Source organism: Hippocampus zosterae, chromosome 1 (genome assembly GCF_025434085.1).
Source record: "Hippocampus zosterae strain Florida chromosome 1, ASM2543408v3, whole genome shotgun sequence".
In the NCBI taxonomy this organism is placed as follows: Eukaryota; Metazoa; Chordata; class Actinopteri; order Syngnathiformes; family Syngnathidae; genus Hippocampus; species Hippocampus zosterae.
In genome coordinates this window covers 24547720-24568972 of record NC_067451.1, presented here as the reverse complement: position 1 = coordinate 24568972, position 21253 = coordinate 24547720, and the positions used below count along the sequence as shown (strand labels likewise).

The window sequence follows — 21253 nt, the reverse complement described above, 5'->3', positions numbered from 1 at the left end:
TAGTTTAATATGAAACCAATGTTGACATTGGGAGGAAAAGACGAGAGACCGATGCTGATGCACGTTGAGAAGAGAGGTAGAAATTAGAAGTGGAGCGGCTCAATGACTGGGGCTTTGGGATTTGAATGGCGTTCTCTGCGGATCTTCAAGCAGAACCTGCAGTCTTTGACATGGTACGCCCGTCTACAAAATTCCTCAAAAGATTCACCAGGTGACAGGGAGCAAGTTGCCTTGAGATTTGATCATCATTTTTGTGCAGGTGGAGAGAGTTGGAATCATATAGAATTGTATGTGTCTGCCCTCATGTTGATTGCCAAGGATAAACCTGTTGGCACTAACAAGTGTGGATTGGAGCTGCCTGAAAGGGAGAAAAAGTCATTTTACCCCCTCCCCCTGTCCTCATCTCTTAGAAAACCTTGACATTTTCCAACATAGAAATGTGAAGTATTTATTAAGTCCTTTCACGACTCGGCAGACAAATTGGATCAACCTATCGGTTAACCTTCCCTAGAGCAGGAGGAGGAGGTAATATGTTAATGCATTTAAAAAAAAATAAAACCTACAGGCACGGTAATGTACAGTCCACTTTTTTATACTGCTGGTGGCTTTCGATCCACTGCTACGTTGCTACATATGACAGGCATACATACTATTAACCTATCACCGTGCTGTCCAGAGTGCGTGTGCGCACACACACACACACACACACACACACTATATGTATGTATATAAGTACATATACATAAAGATGACAGGCATACATACTATTAACCTATCACCGTGCTGTCCAGAGTGTGTGTGCGCACACACACACACACACACGCACACGCACACGCACGCGCACACACACACACTATATGTATGTATATAAGTACATATACATAAAGCTCTTAGAAGCAACTGCGAATTAGTTATAGTAAACTAATTATTCTTAAAGTGAACCCAATGTCATATTAATACAGCATGTCCTGTGAAAACAAATACAAATGTTGACTGTTTGTCTAGCACTGAACATTCTATTTTTATCTCCTCAAGCAGACAATAAGACAAATTGGAAAGGAGCTGGGCTGCTTCCCATAGCAGGGAACAAAAGTACGTCGGGTCGAGAGAGGGCAGATTGTATTCTATCATCTGGAAAAAGTACAGAATTCTACCCTGTCAGATAAAACTCAAAGCAGAACAGATTTTTTTTGTTTTATGTTACCAAGTGACCTTTAGGTCACGTTCGACAGTCTAAAAAAGTGGTTCAGCATTTTCCTGCCAGAAGTCATATACGATGAGCAGTCGCCTTTAAAGTGAAAGATAAGTTCAGACAGGCAATCAAAAAATAGATGTTTGACCTCATCATATTTTGGTTTTTGTCTTATCATCAGCAAAACATTTTGTGATATCCTATTGTCGTGTACATATGTTTATTTTTCTTTTGACACTTTTGGTGTAATCGGGTCACTGTTTTTCATGGCCTGTCAACACAAAAATATGCTGCAGCAACCACTGCTTCACTTTTCAAGCCACACACACACACACACACAATCTTTTGACATATAAACAGATTTGCTGCAAGCACTCTCCTCCGTGAGCTTATAACCAAAGGCATCAAGTGACAACACTGACCATAATCAATGATTTACTTCGAATTTCCACAGTTTTGAATCCCCTGGGCTAAAATTCAGATCAGTTATTCAGGTGAAAATAACAAACTCACACAGACAATCTAATGTTGACACCTGAATCATCCCTCCACTTTGGCCTTTTTTTCACCAGACCGTTGCCTCTAATAGAGACCGTTGGGATCTCTGTAATCTATCCATCTGTCCAAGGAATAGCCTGAGCCTTAAATCTCTCTCTGTCATCTCCTCCTGGTGGGATGACCCCTGCACCAATATTGTCGACTAAATGCCTTAAGGCATGTGCAAGCCTGAACAGACACTGGCGGCGGCCTTTAGTGCCAGTGAGCAAGCTCCTTTCCCAGCAGCACTCAAGAGCACTCAGGTCACAGTGCGATGCCTTGGCACAAGCAGAGAGTGGTTCCCTCCAAATGATTGGCTGCTGGGATCAATCCATTCGCTGCCCCGGGAGCACGTCCAATTTGAGAGGCAGAGTCAGAGCCTTCCCCCACACTCCATTGCCTCTGACTGACGGCACACGAATGGCGTGTTTAGATGCTTGTTAAAATATACTTGTTAAAAGATGCAGGTCACTGACAGTGTTCAGGGTTATTGATTCAAGAGATCATTTTATTTGCCTGACATTGTTGTGCCTTAAGAATAATTTCTCACTTTTGAATAAAAAGTTTTGTCAATTCAGATTTTATTACCCCAGAAGCATTAATCCGGCACCTGAATACATATGCTTTAGATTATTCTCAATCTAACTTGAAAGGGTAGGGGTGGGGGGGGACTGCTCATGAATGCCTGTTGACCTCCAATTTCTTCAAGCAATAGGAAGTGATGGAAATATAAGGCTGAGTCTTTGTATTTCTATTATTTCTTATGGGATAAAGCAGGGTTGCCCAACCACTCGATCACGATCGACTAGTATCTTGCGGAATGGTCCCAAGTCGAGGGGTGTAGGGTCAAATGGGGGGGGGGGGTGCCTGTATGCATTTTATTAATCTGACATTTTTGTGTTTGGGTACACTGCACCCTAAGCATCTTATCCGTTTCATTTTCACAAAAAAAATATTGAAGAAAAACCCCAAAACAAAACAACACAAAAACGGTTCACCAAAGAATGGCTCGTGTCCTGCATTACCTGAGGTTGTTAGCTTTCAGCACTCTGCAATTGCATCTTATGACCAGAGCTGTTACGATATACCAATTTTACTGATTTAAAAAATATATATATTTTTTCTCATTCAGTTTGTTTCATCTGCAATTATCCTATGTCCCTGGCAAATAATCTAGAATCTGGAGCGCCAGGAGAAGCATTTTAATATGGTACACGTGAACTACGATAGTGATGTTTATACATTTAACATTGCTACAAAAGTGCAAAAGGAAGTGATTTATTTTTCACAAATTCACAAACAAACACACAGCTCAGCCCACTTGACATCTTCTGAGGCCATATGTGGCCCACCATGTGAAATGAGTTTGACACCCCTGGTTTAGACAGTCGATGGGTCTGAGGCTCGTCACCCAGTCCTCAGTTCCTATCAATTCATTTGCAATGTAAGGCACAACAACATGACATCAGCTATGGGGAGTTGTACTACGTTCACGCCGTGACACTCCGCAGGCTACAGCAACAACTTCATGCAGCATGAATCTGCTCACTTCAACTTGCATCAAAACGAGGGTTAAGAACATTCAGAGAGGTCATCCAATTTTCATTTATGACGCTGTTCTTGAACAACTGAACCACAATGAGGCCTCAGCAGAACTCCCACTCAGGAAGAAACAGGAAACGAATGGGAACAGTTAGAGGTGGCTATTTTCCCTGATAGTAAACAGATATTTGTTAAATGCTGTACTGAGTCAGATGTCATCAGAACAAGCACCTCTTAGTCCGTAGTTTGCTGAACGTGTGTCCAGAATTGCTCCAAGTAACAAGGGTATGTTGAAAATCCGTATTAGTATAAACATAAATGGGATAGCGGCTGCTATGTTCGTAAGAAGCCTCTGCTTTCGATGTGGCTGCTCCCTATACAGCAGGGGTCTCCAACTCCGGGCCTGGAGGGCTACTGTCCTGCCTGTTTTCCAGCTCTGCCAGGAGCAACACACCTGATTCAAATCATCAGGATCATTCTATTGCTGCTTCAGAGCTGATTGTCTAAATCAGGTGTGTTGCAGCTGGGAGAGCCGGAAAACAGGCAGGACAGTAGCCCTCCAGGACCGGAGTTGGACATGCCTGCTATACAGTAACTGTTGGGATTCCCCACAGCATTTTTTTTGTATTATAGTGCTATACAGTAGATAATATTAAACCAGATGGATGACTCTGCAGGCATATTTTCAAGACCACATTTTGTGTTGTAAGACTTGTCATCTCTTCAATTAATCTCAAGGCCCATTCCCACCGCGATAGGAGATGGTGTCCAGAAGTGAACATGTGGCGCTGTTTAGCGTGGTAATGCCTTGTGTTTTTAATGGACGTCTTGTGGGAGATGCCACATGGAAGGCGACCAGGATGCTGAGTGTGGGCCAGCAGAACATGCTGAACGTTCGAGTGCCGGAGAACTCTTGTAATCACAAAACGTCCAGAGGGAAAACTTCAGTCCTAGACCCACAAGGCATAACGGGGATGCCAATTGATCCTGAATAAGCCAAATGTGTTTTTGCTGTAGGGTTCGTTTATTTTCACAATGTAATCCTTGTTAATTTACTGACTATGTTTGGCATGGGAAAAGCGTTTACCTCCCCTTCAGCTAATCGGATGTGTTACAGTTTACAGTTACACTCACGAGAGAATTCTCCTTATGTGCTTGTTTGGAGTTACTTGGGATCATTCGGTTGTCTTACATTTTAAATAAATACTTGAAAAAAAAGAACAAGGTTAACACATGTATTAAAACATGTTCACAGTGACTGCCTCCCGCAGGGAGCCATTTTTGAAATTAGCTCTGCTGAGCTCTGTGAGACCGCTTGATTAAGTCCTATTAATAGACCATATTTTACAGGATTAAAAATGCCTTATCTTTTGGCACCAAAATTTGTGAATACATAGTTTGCTTGCGGTACTAATGTTAAATTGAAATTATCCCATGCTGTTTATCTGATTAATAGAAGCAGAACGTGTCACCCTTGGCCTTTTGCGTCGACAAAACATCATGCACATCGCAAATCGCCCTTTTCCGCACAGTTGCTGTCTGGATTGTTTTAGGGATTACTTCGCCAAATATAATTCTGAACAAGCGGAAAAGTTGTGTTCCCGCAATATTATATTATCGCCACTGGGCAACTTGTCAAACACGTTTCAAGCTTGGCAATGATGGTGGTCAGATGTTCCCGGTCGGCACAGGTTAAGTTCGCTGGCAGAATAATGACTGGGTGGGTGTGCATGTTTTGGCCCATAAACTACAAGTTTTGGGAATCATAATGCTTATTTCAGATTATTTACAGTCTAAGAGTCATACTTTTGGTCACCCGTGGTTGAAATATTGCTGCCATGTCCGCCCTGAATGTAATGAAAATGTAATCAGCCAGCCAAACGATCATTATCGGAGTGGGCAAATAAATTATTGTGGAGGGAGCCGAGCCCCAGACGAGGGGCACTTTGGCCCTGAATTTAAAATTTTGGGCTAACAAGCAATATATTTTAGGGTGCACACCGTAAATACACTTGCAAAGTAAATATACACATTTCTTCGAGTGTGGACTTGATTACCGTATTTTTCCGCACAAAATGACGCACTGGATTATGAGGCGCACCTTCAATGAATGGCTATTTTGTAATTTTTTTTTTCATATATTAGACGCCTCGCACTAAAAGGCGCAATCTACAATGCGTCCACTAGATGTGCTACGCTCCATCCATTCAACTCGAGAGGCGTTCATGACCGCCTTGGAAAAATGTAAATCAACTATTACTGTCCTTAAATGAAACCACGGAAATTAAAAATAATGCATCAAAACAGAAAATCAAGCGAGGAAATCACAAAATAAATTATGTAGGGGGGATATAGAATGACAAATCTATATAATTTACTGTTTTCGTCGGCGGACATGAACACCTCTTGAGTGGAACGGAAGAAGGCACGGAGACGGACAAAGACGTACCTGTATTTGTTGAGACTGTTTTAAAAAATTAACATCACAGCTCTCCTTTTTTCAGAGCAGCAACACGTACTTATTTAACTCATTCACTCCCAAACACATTTTTAAACGTCTTTTCAGACTTGGTCCAGAATTGGCTGGTACTGAATGAGTTAATAAAGCAGCGACACAATTCACTGAACCAACAGCAAGTTATAACATTGGAACATGTCTCCTGGAAATAGCCATCTTGGAGTATACATATTACCGTAATGACCATACAAAAGACGCGCCGTATTTTAAGGCTCTCAGTGAGCTTTTAAGAAAATGGAAGACTTTTTTGTGTGCCCAATCGTGCGGAAAATACGGTACTGAGAAATACTTTGATGATAAACCACCAGTTAAAAAGTTAAACCTCTTAAAAACTAAAAATGTAACCTCTTAAAAACTAAAAATGTAAACTTGTCAGTTATTCTGAAGACATTGTTAGCATGTGTCTCCTAGATTTGGGGTAGTCGAAATTACGCACTGATGGTCTTTTTCAAAATTGTTCTTTTTTTTTTTTACAAGAGTGACGCAAAACTTGTTGCTTCTGTTCACACAGTAACCAATCACAGTGGTCATTCCACACACATTGGGCCGCCGCCGCCTTCTTCTTTGGTGTTGGTCTCCTGTCTTCTTCTTTTGGAGTTTGGAATCACGTCGGTTGATAAAGCAGCTCATTTGCACTTTATCCTCAACAACTGGGCTTGCAAGACTTGAACAGAACGTTGTCAGCAGCAATATATATAATAAATGAAAAATCAACCTATAAATCAGTTTGCAAATGTACTAATTGCACATATATCAGGAGATGAACGATTTACTCAGACTGTCTGAATTTTTATGGGCCCGATGACACCATTTTGGTACTATTGATAATGGAATGCTGCATTTTATGACAGAAAGTGTTCACCACTTCTGAAGTTGTTTTACAAAGCTTTGACATCACCGTCCCAACGATAAACGAGGTACTTCAGGGCCCTGCAAAAATGTCAAGCAATCAGATTTGGATGTCAAATACGACCTGCTGGTTATATCGGACCAGGCGCACAATTACACACAAATGTGCATGCCTTTTAGCATAACTGATTGGTGTAAATGCTCCCCTCCCTCATGTCACGTGTTGACAGCGAGACGTTGGGACTCTGCTTCATCTGGCCGCCCAGGAGCTTCTTCCTCTTTGATTGTTTCTTCAAACACGAGACGTGTGCCGCTCGGGGAACATGTTGTTTGTTCTGGATTTCTTGGGAGACTCCTCCTGGGAGAGCCTTCTTCTTTCTGAGCAGTTGTTAAGATTATCAACAAAATCTGCCGCCATTCCCACAAGCAGATGCAGAGGGAGCTCTCTTTCGGGACTGCATTGTGTAGCTCAAAGATGCAGAAGTCCATTTTTCACTCGGGTTTGGCAGTTTGGGGCAAGTTGCTTCCAAAAATGAATTGCATGTCTTGATGTATTCTGGGTTACTTTTCCTGGATGTCCATCCATCCATCCATCCATCTTCTACCGCTTATCCGGGGCCGGGTCGCGGGGGCAACAGCTTTAGCAGGGAAGCCCAGACTTCCCTCTCCCTAGCTACTTCTTCCAGCTCTCCCCGGGGGATCCCGAGGCGTTCCCAGGCCAGCTGGGTGACATAGTCTCTCCAGCGTGTCCTGGGTCTTCCTCGGGGTCTCCTCCCGCTGGGACATGCCCGGAACACCTCACCAGGGAGGCGCTCAGGAGGCATCCGAATCAGATGCCCAAGCCACCTCACCTGGCTCCTCTCGATGTGGAGGAGAAGCGGCTCGACTCGGAGCCCCTCCCGGATGACCGAGCTTCTCACCTTATCTCTAAGGGAGAGCCCGGACACCCTGCGGAGAAAACTCATTTCGGCCGCTTGTATCCGGGATCTCGTTCTTTCGGTCACGACCCATAGCTCGTGACCATAGATGAGGGTTGGAACGTAGATCGACCGGTAAATTGAGAGCTTCGCCCTTTGGCTCAGCTCCTTCTTCACCACGACAGACCGATACAACGTCCGCATCACAGCAGACGCTGCACCGATCCGCCTGTCGATCTCTCGCTCCCTCCTGCCCTCACTCGTGAACAAGACCCCAAGATACTTAAACTCCTCCACTTGGGGCAAGATCTCCCCCCCCCGACCTGAAGGGGGCACTCCACCCTTTTCCAACTGAGGACCATGGTTTCAGATTTGGAGGTGCTGATTTTCATCCCAACCGCTTCACACTCGGCTGCGAAACGCTCCAGTGAGAGTTGGAGAGCCCTGTTTGAAGGAGCCAACAGCACCACATCATCTGCAAAAAGCAGGGATGCAATACTGAGGCCACCAAAACGGACCCCCTCAACGCTTCGGCTGCGCCTAGAGATTCTGTCCATGAAGGTTATGAACAGAATCGGTGACAAAGGGCAGCCTTGGCGGAGTCCTACCCTCACTGGAAACTATTCCGACTTACTGCCGGCAATGCGAACCAAACTCTGACATCGGTGGTATAGTGACCGAACAGCCCGTATCAGGGGGTTCGGTACCCCATACCCACGAAGCACCCCCCACAGAGCTCCCCGAGGGACACGGTCAAACGCCTTCTCCAAGTCCACAAAACACATGTAGACTGGTTGGGCGAATTCCCACATACCCTCGAGAACCCTGCTAAGGGTGTAGAGCTGGTCCACTGTTCCACGGCCGGGACGAAAACCACACTGCTCCTCCTCAATCTGAGGCTCGACTTCCTGACGGACCCTCCTCTCCAGCACCCCTGAATAGACCTTACCAGGGAGGCTGAGGAGTGTGATCCCTCTGTAGTTGGAACACACCCTCCGGTCCCCCTTTTTAAAAAGAGGGACTAGCACCCCGGTCTGCCAATCCAGAGGCACTCTCCCCGTTGACCACGCGATGTTGCAGAGGCGTGTCAACCAGGACAGCCCCACAACATCCAGAACCTTGAGGAACTCCGGGCGGATCTCATCCACCCCTGGGGCCTTGCCACCGAGGAGCTTTTTAACCACATCGGTGACTTCAACCACAGAGATAGGAGAGCCCACCTCAGAGTCCCCAGGCTCTGCTTCCTCCAAGGAAGGCATGTTGGTGGAGTTGAGGAGGTCTTCGAAGTACTCTGCCCACCGGTTCACAATGTCCCGAGTCGAAGTCAGCAGCGCCCCATCCCCACTGTACACAGTGTTCGTGGTGCACTGCTTCCCCCTCCTGAGACGTCGGATGGTGGACCAGAATTTCCTCGAAGCCGTCCGGAAGTCGGCTTCCATGGCCTCACCGAACTCTTCCCATGCTCGGGTTTTTGCCTCGGTAACCACCGAAGCTGCGTTCCGCTTGGCCAGTCGGTACCCGTCAGCTGCCTCTGGGGTCCCACAGGCCATAAAGGCTCGATAGGACTCCTTCTTCAGCTTGACGGCATCCCTTACTGCTGGTGTCCACCAGCGAGTACGAGGGTTGCCGCCACGACAGGCACCAACCACCTTACGGCCACAACTCAGATTGGCCGCCTCAACAATAGAGGCACGGAACATGGTCCACTCGGACTCAATGTCGCCCGTCTCCCCCGGAACATGGGAAAAGCTCTGTCGGAGGTGGGAGTTGAAACTCCTTCTGACAGGGGATTCCGCCAGACGCTCCCAACAAACCCTCACTATACGTTTGGGTCTGCCAGGACGGACCGGCATCTTCCCCCACCATCGGAGCCTACTCACCACCAGGTGGTGATCTGTTGACAGCTCCGCCCCTCTCTTCACCCGAGTGTCCAGAACATGCGGCCGCAAATCCGATGACACGACCACAAGGTCGATCATCGAACTACGGCCTAGGGTGTCCTGGTGCCAAGTGCACACGTGGACACCCTTATGTTTGAACAAGGTGTTCGTTATGGACAGTCCGTGACGAGCACAGAAGTCCAATAACAAAACACCACTCGATTTCTGATCGGGGGGGCCGTTCCTCCCAATCACGCCCCTCCAGGTCTCACTGTCATTGCCCACGTGAGCATTGAAGTCCCCCAGTAGAACAAGGGAGTCCCCAGCAGGAGTACTCTCCAGCACACCCTCCAAGGACTCCAAAAAGGGTGGGTATGCTGAGCTGCTGTTTGGTGCATATGCACAAACAACAGTCAGGACCCGTCCCCCCACCCGCAGGCGGAGGGATGCAACCCTCTCGTCCACCGGTGTGAACCCCAATGTACAGGCACTGAGCCGGGGGGCAATAAGTATGCCCACACCTGCCCTGCGCCTCTCACCGTGAGCAACTCCAGAGTGAAAGAGAGTCCAACCCCTCTCGAGAGGACTGGTACCAGAACCTAGGCTGTGTGTGGAGGCAAGTCCGACTATATCCAATCGGAACTTCTCTGCCTCACACACCAGTTCGGGCTCCTTCCCTGCCAGAGAGGTGACATTCCATGTCCCAAGAGCTAGCTTCTGCAGCCGAGGATCGGACCGCCAGGGTCCCCGCCTTTGGCTGCCGCCCAGCTCGCATTGCACCCGACCCCTTTGACCCCTCCCACGGGTGGTGAGACCATGAGAAGGGGGACCCACGTTGCCTCTTCGGGCTGAGCCCGGCCGGGCCCCATGGGTGTAGGCCCGGCCACCAGGCGCTCGCCAACGAGCCCCACCTCCAGGCCTGGCTCCAGAGGGGGGCCCGGTGACCCGCGTCCGGGCAAGGGAAACTGGATACCATCGATTTTATTTGTCATTAAGGGGCTTTGTGAGCCGTGCTTTGTCTGGTCCCTCACCTAGGACCTGTTTGCCATGGGTGACCCTGCCAGGGGCATAAAGCCCCAGACAACTTAGCTCCTAGGATCATTGGGACACACAAACCCCTCCACCACGGTAAGGTGACGGCTCACGGAGAGGTTTCCTGGATGTGTTTCCGTTCATTACAACTAATTGAATGCACGCTGAGCTTTGGTCAATGTTAGTTCGGTCGATGTGAGTCATTTTAATAATTTCCCCTTTGTCTTTTATTCACCTTACCACCTTAATTGAAAACACATCTTTCCACCATTTAGTGTTAATTTTGAGTTCCGTAAACCCTTTTTGGACTGTTTTCATCACTTTGGTCATGCCGTTTCTTGGCGGAGTGCATCAGTGCTTTTTGTTGTTTGCAACTTCTGTATTTGTCTAGTAATGCATCAAAAGTTACGGTACTTGAAAAGCGTGCCTGACCATACAGTCAAACACCGGGTGTGACTTCAAATCACAGCTGACCGAATAAATGGAAACCTGGGTGATTTATGATTTATGATCTGTTCACAGGTCTGGAGTAAGACAAATATCAAATAATGCACATTAAAGAGGTTGTAATGGGAAGACCATTATAACTCAGACCTTAGGACCCACATTCCCTCATGGTCATTCGGTCATAACCCACAAGTCATAACAAGTATTGTTATCGTATTTATTTATGGACAAAAATTGTCTTGCAAAACACACTTTTAAAAAGAATTCATTCCACATGCACCGCTCATTTCAATGCAGGTTACTACAGTAAAGAACCACAATAATTGCATCTATAATAATAAAAAGAGTAATATTAAATATTTTAAGACAAACAAACAAAAAAGTTCGCGAGTAACGTTTTTTTCATGCCTGTTGCTATTTATGTATTTGTCAAGTCCAACACCCGATACACATACGATGTTAAGTTTCTTTTTCACCCCTCACTTATGGGTCCCACAGGTTGCATATTGCTGCTTTGAATTACAGCGATAAGTGGCTGTTACTGTAGTTCTTGTTTTGCGGCCCTGCAAATGCAATTATTTGCGAGTTTACACACTCCAAGAGGAAAAAAAATGAGAAACTTCTGAACATGAATTCCCCTGTTGAGACAATTGAGCATGTGAGAGCTCCTCTGGCCAGCACTCTCATTGTTCTCTCCTTCACCCAATGTCAAGTAGCTCCAGCTTATGTGTTTTTGCATTTGTGCGCTCACAAACCCTCGTAGTGGGGAAATGCAATTTGCCTTGAGTTAAGGCCTGTTACTATCAAAGTACTGATGTTTTCTTTTTGTTTCTTTGTTTGTCCCTCAACCCTCCCACCCCCGATAGTGAGGAAGGACACAAAAGATGAGACTGACGACAGAATGACACAGTTTAAGAAGAAAGCAAAGGAGCTTCGCATTTTGGATCCCAAGACAGCACAGAATCTATGTAAGTATATGGCAGTTGTGAACAGTCACCACAAGCATCTATATATTGAAGTGGCGATTGCACTCGGACTGCAAGGGAACCTCAGCTTCCCCTAAAATGTCAAAGAATAAGTGATCAAATATACAAATGTAAATTTCATTGTGTGTACATGTCATTGACTAAATATGCGCAACAACGTGCTCAACTTTTGTTCGGAATCAGCTTCTTCTTACTGGTTACGACGCGACTCCCTTCTTATTCATTCCCGCAGCTTCGCTGTGCTTTAAACGGTGGACGCTGAGCGTCTACTACACGAACTCTGAGCGTCTCGAGAGTTCAGGGTAGGTTGTCCCAATGCGTTGAACGGAGACAAGTCATTTATACAAGCTGGTTTTTGGGTACCGGACGCTCATCTTTTCTGCATCAGATTCGATGATATGTCTAAGCCTGTGTTCTAGTTTGATTGACATCAAAATGAGCTAATCACCGATCTTTTGGTGTAGGCTTCCATGGGAACATCTTTCAATTCTCTTTCTGTTCTAAATTGAACTCGAGACCTCTCATCATCTTCGCGAGACTCTCTTTGTTAAAAACGACGAGCGACAAATGAGTCTTTTATTTCTGGTGGCTTTCTTGTAGTTGCTGTAGTTGTAGGACACTAGTTAAGTCCCTGGAAAAGACGCCCTGTTGGTATGACAGGGTCACGGATAATGTTCTTGAAAAGGAACGGAGAGTAGAATTCACGTATTAATAAACGGACACATTTTATGATGTCGGCCAATATTGAGCTTCCCCTCCTTGACAGACCAGCATCCGCCACTGATATTGTGCGCGCTATTCGTACTTCCGCATGTGGAAAATGGATTCTTAACACAAGTGTGCCCTTGGGCTACATGTGAGCAATTCGAATCTCCTGAGGCCCGAATTGTTCGGTTTAATGGTGAATTTCCTCCACAGCTCATGGGCTCCCCTTTGTTTTACTGTGAAAGGCAGCAATATTAGGTGGACATGGAAAATGACAAAAATATACAGGCCACCTGATGTCCTCCTTATTTTTGCAGAACATTTTGTATTCCCTTGCAACAGAGGAAACCTTTTGGCAAATGATCAAGGTGTGATGAAGACACACAAACTCGCCATATGTTCCCAACATATGGACGACACAGGTGTCATGCATTCGCGGCTGTGACAATGCTTAGTTTTGCCAATGCCATCGCTCATTGAAATATCAAAGCAACAAGAGGTTTGGATACCTTCAACAACAGTTAGCTTTGCGACTCGCAGTGTGGAATGAAAGCTTTTTTGCCATACACAACATGAACCAGTGAGTTACATCTTTGAGGGCTGCATGTTCTAGTTGAGGTTTCAGTGATTGCAATAGCCAGCAGGCCCTCATTAATGACTACAATACAATTTGACTAGAACCAATGTGTTGTGTTGTGTTGTGTTGTGTTGTGTTGTGTTGTACCTATCTTCACAAACAGTAGTGATGGATGATAAGCGGGTGAACAACTTTTTCAAATCAATGTTAGCCATGGCCTATACAGGCCTATCCAGGCCATGGCTAACATGGAAATTACAGAATGCAATTTCCATCTGGAATTCCTAGCAACTGCTCCACTTACTGTGGGAATACCACCTAAAGACGCTAGCATACTGTATTTTCACAGTTAATGGCCCAAGGAATGTATTTACTGAACTGCAGAGAGCACCAGGCGTCTAAAAGTGTCTTCAAGGTTTAGATTTTTCAAAGTTAAGGTCTGAATTAACCACAAACCAGAAATACACGGTATACCCATACTGTATACCCCATACACTGCATATGATTGACATCCATTCAAATGCATTAGGGAAAAAATAAAATTAAAAAAATATATAAATTATATATATATGTATTATAGAGTGGCTGCCTTTCCAGCAGCTCCTATTTTTTTGTTGTTCTACTTCTTCCTTTCATAACTTTGCTGCTGTGAATCTGGAATTTCTCCATTGCGAGACTAATAAAGGTTTTCTTAATCTTAATCTTTATATATATATATATATATATATATATATATATATATATATATATATGGGGTGAAGGATGAAACACCTTGAAAATATTGTAAGGCAAATACAAATTGGAATATGTGAATCAGCGAGTGCCAATCCACGATGATGAGGGGGTCCACTCTCCAGAGGTCTTGAAAAATGTCACAACCTCCAGCTGACAAAAAAAAATAATAATAATAACTTGACATTTTTGGTTTGCTGTGGATAGAGAAACTACAATCAAATACAGTATAGTCACTGTATTTTATGCATCATTTTTATTTTCCTAAACCTGAAACTGTTTGGTGCTTTCTATCGTCTTTGTTCCTGATTTATTGCTTTATTGTTGTACTAGCTGGTTCGCCGCCCTCCGGGCGGCTCATCAGCTAGTTCCTGCGGAAGGCTGGTAAGGTGGTGGTTCGCCGCCCTCCGGGCGGCTCATCAGCTAGTTCCTGCGGAAGGCTGGTAAGGTGGGCCTTTGGCCCACAAAAGTGTTGTTGCTTGGTTCAACTTTTTGTTCATCTTCATTGCTTATCGCGAAAATAAAGAGATGTTTAGCTCTACTAAATAACTAACAATTTCATTGCAATGCTTGTGGGTAGACAACATTTTTTCGCTAAGATGCCCGCTCGATCGTAGTGAGCCACTGCCTGAGCGGCGCAGTGTCGGCGCGGTGAAGTAGGTACGTTTTGAAAAGGGACAGACGGAAGGACAGACCGCGTGCGGGACGACGCGCAATATATATATAGATATAGGATAGTTGCTCCATATACAGCACTTTGTATACAGCCATGTGCTTTATAAATACAATTGAGTTGAGTTGATCCTCGCGAGTTCCTCTCCAGCTTGTTTTGGATGTCTCTCTCCTCCAACACGTAATTCAAGTGAATTATCGTGCTTTTGCATAGGTTGCTGATGAACTGATCATTAGAATCAGATTTGTTGGAGAACAGGCCAAGGAGGGGCTCTGGAGGACTGGACTTGGGCACCCCTGCCTGAATTATTTTCATTGTTGACATGTTTTGCAGATTTGTTGCGCACCTTAAACTCCAAACTAAATTTTAGCCTTAGAGGTGTCTTGTCTCCTCTGTGTGCGGCGCCTGTTGTGTCAAATCATAGTCAAGGTGATATTTACAGCCATAAGGAAAGGGGTGTTTATTGGAGGATTGTTACTTAGTGTATTGTTTACATGCCTGAATGAGTGATTAATTGAAGAAAATAGGATATCCCCGAAGGCATATTTAGTATCATCCCCGACAAACAGTCCTGATTTCTGTTATTGGTTTGCTTGCAATACAGAGTACCATAACTTCACTTTTTCAAATGTCCGCTGTAATACTAAAACATTTTGATCTCACATTTCCACAGTCTGCTCCGCGGCGGGACTTTGTTCTCACGTGTGACATGGTAGCTGTTTTTTTCATTTTGTTTCTGTAACATGCTAAAATGTCCCTTTGAAACCAATGGCCCAACGTAACAAAAAGGAAATTGTGTTCTTCTCTTGTTTCTCTCTGTCTCTACAGCAATTTTCTTGGGCTCGTTCCGCCTGCCTTATGACGAGATCCGAGAAATTGTGCTTCAGGTGGACGAGGAACGACTGAGCGAGTCACTCATCCAGGTAAGACGGATATTCAGCAGAGTGTGTCCGCACCCTCCCTTCAGCGCATCCACACTTTACTGCCCCTAATTATGACCTTAAAGCAAGGGGAGTGTGGTGTCAGGTCAGGCAGGGTAGGGGATGCAGAACCTCCGTGTCCTCTCTCCTGCATGTGAAAACGAAAGAAAGAAAAACTAATACTGATTGCATCAAACTGTGTTGGAAGCGCTGCCTCCCTGACCATCAATGCTTTTACTGCCTTTCTGGGTACTCGCCACTTTTGTCACCCTCTCCTTCCGCAAGCAGTCCCCTCGCTATATCACTCTCAAAGTTAATAAAAAGCTGTAGAGTGTGCAGTGTGAGCAGTGGCACATTTACACAAGAAAGGATCACCCACCCCCAGAAGCAGACCAAGTTCAGCAAGTGTAAAATTAAATGTGTGTAAAATGTATCATTAGTCCTTGGGTTTTTTTGACAGGAGCATGTCAGAGACATGTTATTTAGACATATGGAAACTGTTTTAAATGATGAATATATTTCTAAATGCGGAACCCGAGAGAGTCAAAACAAATGGTGGCTGGTTTCGCGAGCTCTGTGACCCCATTTAAAATACACTGTGACCTGTGCTTGGCACAAGCTGGTCTCCACATTGTCCGCTGGACCATGGAGACCCCACGTTCATCACCTCATAATGGATGATGAAGGACAGAGCTTGGGAAAGTCTCCGTAACTCCGCCCTCTTTTCCTCCAGCCTTTTGTCTTAAAGCAAGATTGATGAGCTTGCTAAAGGGTATTTCTTTTTGTTCCATTTTTGCCATTTTTGGCAACTCCAAACTCAACAAAAGTGTACACGTGAGGTACAGATTCATCATTGCGCACTTCAGATTGTCACTAGGTTTAATCGGAGCCTATCCACAGAGCACCCCTACTGTGTCTTTAAGTTCTGATCACCTTTAATTTGCTGTTAATTGAGCAGAAAATAAATACTGAACAGAATGAGACTGCTTTGCAAAGCTGAAAGACAATTTATCTGTTGATCTTTTTTCCCACCTTCAGCTCTTATTACAGGGTGGAAAGGTGCTAAATTCTTCTACTATGTCCTTTCAAATGTTTCCATAGTTCATGCTTCTTGTGTACTTAATAATAATAATAATAATAATAATAATAATAATAATAATAGGTACCTTTCAGGGCACTCGAGGTCATCGTACTCCTCCCAGACACTCATTTAGGGCGGAACGAGGACTTCTAATTAAAATACACACCAATCATTTTAGATAAACTCATCAAAACTATACTATAGGTTGCAACAAATCTTTGGAAAAAATATAAATGTGTATGGATATAATGAAAAAAAAATACATTATAAATATAGATTTATACCACCTCTCCATTTGTCATTATTTCAAACTGAAGCAAGACTGTAATCGTCAGTTGTCATTGGTAAATTACAGTTTGTCACCGCTATGTCCATCAGGAGGGTTTCTGGGGGGGCTTTTGTTGTTGTTGGGTTTTTTTTTGTTAGTTTTTTTTTTTTTTTTTTTTTTGTGATCACGTGAGTGGACACCACATGCTAAGCATAGGTAATTAGTCACCAATTTATCATGTGTTAAAACCTGACAAAATCAATCTTTACCCATCTCTGTTAAATTCAAAACTATTATTTGTTCTATTGCAATGAGAGTAGTCGCCATCATCTCCCTGACAAGCAAGCCGGGGAAACTGATTAATGGAAGGAATAGCCAAAATGGAAAGAATCAAGGAAGCAAGGAGTGTTCATAATGCATCTAAAACTCTTGAGCTCAATCTTATTATCCTCCTTCCCTGGTGACATGTCTAATGTAATGATTTGTCAGCAGAATATGGCAGTGCATTGGCCTTGAAGTACCCCCACAATGTGTCACCCTGGCAGAATGGATAGATATGAGTTGATTGGCTCTCCTTATTCTGCATTAGGGCTTATCAATGCCTCCGAGATGATGTACCCATGCCTGAATGCTGCCAGACAGACTCTCGGGTGCTCGCCATTCATCCAAACTCCATTTGAATCCTTGCAACTTCACATATGTCCCCCACCACATACCTTCTTGCCATCCCTCCTTGTGCAGCCTGCGTACAAACATATTTACACAACATGCAAATGGATAGAATGTGTCAATTATGCCCTCTGCCTCGGGTGCCCACTGCCAAATTGTGCCATTTATCATCCAAGTGATAAATATGCGTCAGCCCTGTGCGTATGCTGGATGGGCAAACTGGCAGACTTTCGAATGCAGTCCCACACACCCATCCTATCTCATTTGTCTACATGATTCACCGTGTTGGTGGATGGGGGTCACCCCTGTGTATCAGGTCAGCTCTTTCAAATACACACCTTACATACACAACATCATACCTGACAATATGATGTAAAAGTGGCAAATGTGGTGTCAGCCTCAAGGTCTGACACTATTCATCGGCGAAATAACGATCCTGTTGTGTTGGTGTTTCGGGGAATCGCTTGCCTTGCATGGTTTTTATTCATGGCAAAACCATGCCTGTGATCTTGCCATCATTTCATTATTTTCTGCACGGGTTCTTTGCTTTCCTCAAAAGGGTCTTCCCCCTTCTTTTCCTTATTTGTCCAAGGGAAAAAAATATGAACTGACCTTATGATCATTGCCAAAAGAGTACAACTACAGCAACACATTTTATTTTGCTGGCTTGTCAGAGTTGTCAATTAGACATTCATAATAAAGATCCAATCAGGAGAGAAAACACTCAGTACCAATCTTTAGAGGGGGAAACGGAGAGAAGCAGTAGGTTTCAGTTCTCTGCACGTCACCCATGAATCTCCCCGATCGGCCTCTCATTTATTTCTAATTGGGAGTCGAAGACACGGGTGTGTCCAACCTAAAGAGTGAAGGCTATTGAAGACACACTGAACTTGTTTCATTTTGTGTGTGTGAATGAAAATTAAGGTACATGTGTGCAATCATTACAAAAACACCAAGTAAGCTGCAGTTGGTGTTGACAGCTCCATCCACGTATGACCTTGCTCTTGTTTTGTCTTATCTCTTTCCAACCACATTCTTGGAAAAGGTGGTTGTGTCCTCTAACTGTCTCACAGTGCACAAAGCATTCTTTATGAGCATATATTGATTAAGAGCATAAGTATTCTTCTTTGCGAGCATAAACAATTCTTCATTATTAATGTACAAATGTATGACAACTAAAATACATAATTAATCATTATATAGATAGATAGATAGATAGATAGATAGATAGATAGATAGATAGATAGATAGATAGATAGATAGATAGATAGATAGAGATTAGAGCTGTGAAACGATTAAAATATTTAATCTAATTAAAAATGCAACTGTCACAATTAACTCAAATGAAGTAAAAAATAAATCGTGATAACTCACATTTTTTATCATTTCTGAATTTCCTTTTACATTTTTTGTCCTATTTTTCCCCATTTTAATGCTCTCAACCAAATGGATTCATGAATCAGTTTTCTATGTGCCAAATGCAAATATTTACTGAAATAACAATTTTGATTTTCAATTTTACATGAACATTTTTCACTTGGAGCAGTTATTCACACATAATCTCTCACACAATATTACTGTCCATCAACAACAGTGAAAAAAAATATTTTGTCACACAACAGCTGCTTTAACAGCTTTTTTATGAAATCAAAACAGAGCAATATAACATTATAAAGTGCACATCTAAGGTAAACTAAGATAAGATAAGAAAACCTTTATTAGTCTTGCAATGGAGAAATTCCTGATTCACAGCAGCAAAGTTATGAAAGGAAGAAGTAGAACACTGTTTATACTGTATGTCACCATTCACAACTAGTTGGCAGACATTGTATATCCATCCATCCATTTTATATTCAATTAAAAATCCAAAGACGTGATAAATGTACAAATTGACCATCCATCTATCCATTTTCCGATTCGCTTCATCCTCACAAGGTTGTGAGGGGGTGCTGGAGCCTATCCAAGCTGTCTTTGGGCAGTAGGCGGGGATGACCCTGAGCCGGTTGCCAGCCAGTTGCAGGTCACACAGAGACGAACAACCATCCACGCTGGAATGCAAGACCTTTCCACTGTGAGGTCAACGTGCTAAGCACTCGCCCACCGAGCCGCCCCCTATATAACAAAGAAATATTGCAATTTCTTCATTGCTTCAGAAGCTTCAGCTGCCTGAGGTCCCCTCTTCTACTTGTTTTTAGGAATAGTTTGGCATGGTGTGAGCAAAAGACGGGTGTGCTTTCATTGTATTTCTCCCTTCTCCCCCCAACCAGAAATGAATATTCAAAAATAGTTCCAGCAAAGCCCCAGAAACCCAAGCTAACAGCAGGGCTCCAGAGATTACCAGTACATAGCACTGTGTCATTACTGTTGTAAAACCTGAATCAGAATCCAGCTAATCACAAAAATGCATTGCAATGTCTTTTTTTAATTTTATTTACTTTTTTTATGCCGACAAAAAGTATATGCAGTGGACCTTTGAACTCAAGACCTTTTGTCTGTGAGGCAAACACGCAGCCGTAGACACTAATGTGCGATGAGAATGCGTTGGAAGTTATTCATGAAAGCATCCGCTGAGATTCATGACAATTCACACTTTATCTTTGGCGAGGCACTCAAGTCTAACAATTGACAGTTTCTAACCTTTCAGTAATGCACCTGATTTGAATCATGACCAGTCAGTTGGAATCAAGTCCTTGAATCGAGGCTTAATCCTCACCTATTTGTGATCTCCTCGGCAAATCCATCAAGTCAGCTTTCTGCGTGCGCCTTATAAATCAAACAACAGCTCCCGGGACACGGCATTCCTGTGATCACGGAATCCCTCATGCCCAAGCATGGTTCGCTTCAGACATTTCCACGTCACATCAGTGCTCATCTCTCGACTGACCTCAGCGAGCGAGAGCCAGCGTATAATCAAATGGCAGTAGTATGAATCACGGCAGCTCCATTTTCAAAATTATGTCAAAATAAATCCAAACACCTGATGCCCAACTAGAAGAACAGTAAGACTTTGTCTATTGCCACACTCAGAGATGGTTTACCCTGATTCTGACCCAGACTGAATCAACTGATGGAGCCGACATCCGGGACTCGTCACTCAACATTTAAGCACAAACTGTTCTTGGCGTGTGTGTGTGTGTGTGTGTTTGGGCGAGCTATTCCTTGTCATTGGATGATGGTGCCTTGGGGGCTTGTTTTCAAGGATATCAGAGTGGCCTCTTCACATTTAATGTTTGCCAATTCATTTTAAAAGCAACAAAAGGCAAACGACTCGGCTCTCCACCTAATCTATAAAAGACTATTTAGAATTTCGAAAGTTTTGCTCAGAGCAAAGAGGCTTCCTGCATTTCATTGAGGTGTACAGTACCTTCATTCAATAAAGCGCTCACTGTTATACGAGCTAAAGGAAAATAATTGTTGTTCAGCCCTTTTGTCCTAGACAAATTCCATGGGGAATATCAAAAGTATACACACCCCTGTTCGAATGTTAGGTGCTCAGAAACACACATTTTTGCAACTGTGTGTGTACTAGGAAAATATATATATATATAGGGCGGCCCGGTAGTCCAGTGGTTAGCACGTCGGCTTCACAGTGCAGTGGTACCGGGTTCGATTCCAGCTCCGGCCTCCCTGTGTGGAGTTTGCATGTTCTCCCCGGGCCTGCGTGGGTTTTCTCCGGGTGCTCCGGTTTCCTCCCACATTCCAAAAATATGCATGGCAGGCTGATTGAA

At 44.0% G+C, this 21253-nt stretch overlaps 1 protein-coding gene and 1 long non-coding RNA gene across 8 annotated transcripts in view; one reads left to right on the top strand and one right to left on the bottom strand.

Annotated features, from left to right (window-relative positions):
* The window catches only part of diaph2 (diaphanous-related formin 2), a 471059-nt gene that overhangs the window by 247878 nt on the left and 201928 nt on the right, over nucleotides 1-21253 (top strand). For all 7 annotated transcript variants that reach the window (XM_052073363.1, XM_052073392.1, XM_052073354.1 and 4 more), the window contains 2 exons: nucleotides 11781-11882; nucleotides 15416-15510. In XM_052073363.1, the coding sequence (XP_051929323.1) occupies nucleotides 11781-11882; nucleotides 15416-15510 (197 nt within the window). The remainder of the gene's footprint in view (nucleotides 1-11780; nucleotides 11883-15415; nucleotides 15511-21253) is intronic.
* LOC127608270 (uncharacterized) overlaps nucleotides 7889-21253 on the bottom strand; it is a 147591-nt gene continuing 134226 nt past the window's right edge. Inside the window, exon 3 of the long non-coding RNA XR_007964228.1 lies at nucleotides 7889-8095. This is a non-coding gene — a long non-coding RNA (uncharacterized LOC127608270). The remainder of the gene's footprint in view (nucleotides 8096-21253) is intronic.